The sequence below is a fragment of the Mandrillus leucophaeus genome, unplaced genomic scaffold, assembly GCF_000951045.1.
Source record: "Mandrillus leucophaeus isolate KB7577 unplaced genomic scaffold, Mleu.le_1.0 Scaffold887, whole genome shotgun sequence".
Classification (NCBI taxonomy): Eukaryota; Metazoa; Chordata; class Mammalia; order Primates; family Cercopithecidae; genus Mandrillus; species Mandrillus leucophaeus.
In genome coordinates, this window is record NW_012109663.1 from 136,082 (window position 1) to 140,121 (window position 4,040).

At 34.8% G+C, this 4,040-nt stretch overlaps 1 protein-coding gene across 1 annotated transcript in view; it reads left to right on the top strand.

Moving 5' to 3' along the window:
• LOC105531438 (chromosome unknown open reading frame, human C4orf17) overlaps nt 1-4,040 on the top strand; it is a 41,375-nt gene that overhangs the window by 12,611 nt on the left and 24,724 nt on the right. Inside the window, exons 3-4 of the mRNA XM_011969355.1 lie at nt 136-345; nt 1,897-1,961. Of these exons, the coding sequence (XP_011824745.1) occupies nt 136-345; nt 1,897-1,961 (275 nt within the window). The remainder of the gene's footprint in view (nt 1-135; nt 346-1,896; nt 1,962-4,040) is intronic.

The following is a 4,040-nucleotide window of genomic DNA, read 5'->3' on the forward strand; positions in this document are numbered from 1 at the left end:
TACAATTTGAAGTCCAATGTTTTACATACATTTAACGATATTTGGTTGGGGAGTTGTTGATCGTTCAAAGAAAACCTTCCAAACATCTAATCTGGTTGTTTGATCTTTCTCTTTTTATAATCTTTACTCAACTAGGCTTGAATAACATTCCAATCTGTACTGTGAATGATGATGAGAATGCATTTGGAACATTATGGGGAGCTGGCCAGTCTAACCACTTAGAGAAGAACAGAATACCATTTGCCAAGTGCAGTTACCCACCCAGCACTGCAGTCCAGGACAGCCCTGTAAGAGGAGTGTCACCAGCCCCAAACAGTGCCAAAGTGCCTCCACGGCCTCATTCTGGTGAGTTGAGTTAGAATTGATGAAATGTTTCCTTATGCCTCCTGCAAACAAGGGTGTGGGGAGTCTACATGATGCTAAAATAGCTGCAGTGGTTTTTACATAAAGTTTCCTCACTGTGAGGAGCATAAATTTTGTTATATATTATAATTTTTTTCACTCTTCTAATCTCATCTCAGTAGCACGATGATGTCAAAAATGTTATTACCATTATTATTAATAGTACCTAAGACATATTTGGTGTGGTCCTATTCTCTAAACCCTACAAAACTAGCTAAAAGATGCCAGAAACGAATGTTGATCCAACACTGATAGGGAAACTATGTCAGATGGAAATCGAGTCCAGGAAACGCAGTAAGAATGAAATTGCATGTTTACACTGTCCTCAGGAGACTGTCATCTCCTTAAGGTCAGGCCCTGTGTTTTTGCTTTCCGTGTTTTTGCCATCCTTCCTTTCTCCCCAGGTCCAGCTCAGTGCCTGGTCCTTAGTAAACAATTGAATTAATTTGTACTGAATTGAAGGAAAAAGGCATTGATCAAAAGTAAAGTGTGGAAAAATCCAAAGAGCAAGGTAAAATAGAAGAAAGGAATTCTGCATGGTAGAAATTATATCCAGTTCTTCTCTTTCTCTTGCCCTATACAATTTACATACTGTTACTAAAACTGTCAGGATACAAGAAAATTATTACGGCATAATGTAGTAAAATATATCTCTAAAGATAGCAATAGGACTGGTCAATTATAGAGTACTCACTATGTGGACACATACCATTCTAAAGTCTTCATACTTAACTCGTTTCATCCTTTCAAGAATTTCTCTTCCCTCCCTTCCGCTAGCAATGAAGAGTCAAAACCTACTTATTTTCCCTTATTTCTCATGTCTCTTTTTATACCATAGAACCTAGAAACTTAAAAACTACATTTGCAAGAAAGAGGCCTTTGATGGGAATCAGGTGTCACCACCTAATAAGATTTCTATAGCAGATATGGGAAAAGGTCATCTTTTTCTTTTATCTATAAATTAATGTAAAGGGAAATTAAGTAAAACTTTAAGTGGTTTTAGGGTAACTTAGGGGGTTTAGTTATGTGACTGAGTATGAAATGGGTAGGGTTGAGAGGCTGATAAAAGAAGAAAGAAAATAAAGAATGTAATTGTAACTCAGCACAAATCATCTTTCTGTCTAAAGGTCAAATAACAACAAAAAAAAATTCTCTTTAATTAGATAAAGTGACATTTATATGGACAGTAAACAGAGAAAAATATGTCTTATACTAAAATATATACTTTTTAAATCAGTTTAACCAGATCAAGAAAGCATTTTCTGTGTGTTCTTATATTATCATCTTGGGCATAGAACTAGTTTTTAAATGCAAATACTTTATGTTATTATAATGCCATTTACCTGCAAATTTCCTAACATTTATAAACAGATTCCTGAATTGACCTTAAAGTCAGAAATACTCTCATCAATTTCAGCAATTGACACATATATCATGTGATATAGATTCTTTTTCAGTTTAATCTAAATACATTTTTCCTCAATTTTATTTCAGAGCCCAGTAGAAAAATTAAAGAGTGTTTCAAAACTTCCAGTGAGAATCCCTTAGTAATTAAAAAGGTAAGGAACAGCTATGTACCACTATCTATTTAGTTTGACTTCTGTCAGTTCCTCTCCTTTTCTTTACATATCTTTCTGAAAAGTCACCATGTTTCACAATATTTTTACAGCTTTAGTAAAGTCTAATTAACATAATATAAGATACACATATTCAAAGTGCGCAATTTAATGAGCTTTGACAAATACAAACCTGGGAAACTACCACTTCAGTCAAGAGAATGCACATCCTCATCACTCCCAAAAGTTTTCTCATGATTCTGGCCGTCCCACAGGCAAATGTTTGTCTGCTTTCTGTCACTAAAGATTAGCATGGGCTTTTTTGGATTTTATAAAAATAAAGTCATATGGTGAGTTCTCTTTCTAAAATCTGGTTTCTTTAACTCAGCATGATTATTTTAAGATTCATCCGTGTTTTTAAGTGCATCAGTAGTTCATTCCTTTTTATTGCTGAGAGTATTCAATTGTATAGTTATCCTACAATGTGTTGATCTATTTACCTGTTGAGGGACATTTAGGTCACTCCCAATTTCTAGCAAAGCTAATATAAACATTTGTCTACAAGTCTTTGTTTGGATATATACTTTCTTTTCTCTTGGATAATTCCTATGAGTGAAATAACTGTGTTTTATAGTAGTTGTATGTTTAGATTTCTAAGAAATGGCCAAATTGTTTTCCAAAATGATTGTCCCATTTTACATTCCCACCAGCAGCATATGAGTTTTCTTTTCTCCACATCTTCCCCAAACTTAGAATGGTTAGTCTTTTTATTTTTAGTCAACCTAGTGGGTATGTAGTAGTATCTTATTGTGGTTTTAATTTGCATTTTCCTCATGAGGTTGACATCTTTTCCAATTCTTACTTGTCATGTATATATCTTTTCACAGGAAAGATATTGTTACATATTTTGCCCACTTCTAAAATTGGGTTGTTGGCTGGGTGCAGTGGCTCACGCCTGTAATCCCAGCACTTTGGGAGGCTCAGGTGGGCGGATCATGAGGTCAGGAGATCGAGACCATCCTAGCCAATATAGTGAAACCCCGTCTGTACTAAAATACAAAAAAAAAAAATTAGCCGGGCATGGTGGTGCATACCTGTATTTCCAGCTATTGGGAGGTTGAGAAGGGGAATTGCTTGAACCCAGGAGGTGGAGATTGCAGTGAGCTGAGATCGTGCCACTGCGCTGCAGCCTGGTGACAGAGCAAGACTCTGTCTAAAAGAAAAAAAAAATTGGGTTGTTGACTTTTTTATTATGACATTGTAAAAGTTCTTCATATATTCTAGATTAAATCTTTTGTTACATGCATGTTTTTGCAAATATTTCCTTCCCGTCTGAGGATTGCTCTTTTTTTGATGTGTCTTTCAAAAATTTATAATTTTTTCCATTAGAGCTTCACATCTGCTTGCTGTTTATCTCTGTATTGTGCTTTATTGCAATGGCTAGAATCTCTAGTACAATGTTGAATAGAAGTGACGAGAGCAGACATCCTTGCCTTGTACCTGATCGTAGGAGGAAAGCATTCAGACTTTCAACATTAAGTATTATGTTAATGTACTTTATTCACGGATGCCCTTTATATGACTGAGAAAGTTCCCTTCCGTTCCTAGTGTGCTGAGAGTTTTAACGGAAATGGGGAGAGATGTATTTTGCCAAATGCTGTTTCAGTATCTAGCTGAGATGATCAAATGATTTTGCTTTTTAGCCTGTTAATATAGTGAATTACACTGGCTACGTTTCAAATTTGAACCAACCTCGGACATCTGGTAAAAACCTCCCTTGGTCGTGATGTATTATCCTTGTTATATACTAAAATTTCATAACATATTGTTAGCATTCTTGTGTCTATGTTTATGAGGAATATTTGTTTATAGTTTTCTTATAAAGTCTTTTTCTGGTTTAAATATCAGCATAATGCTGACTTTATAGAATAAGTTTGGAATTCCTCTTTAATATTCTGGAAGATTTTATATAGAACGGATATTATTTCTTCCTTAAAAGTTTAGTAGAAATCTTCAGTAAGATATTAGGCTTGATATTTCCTTTGAGTCAAGGTTTTTAACTACCAATTCAATTTCTTTTTT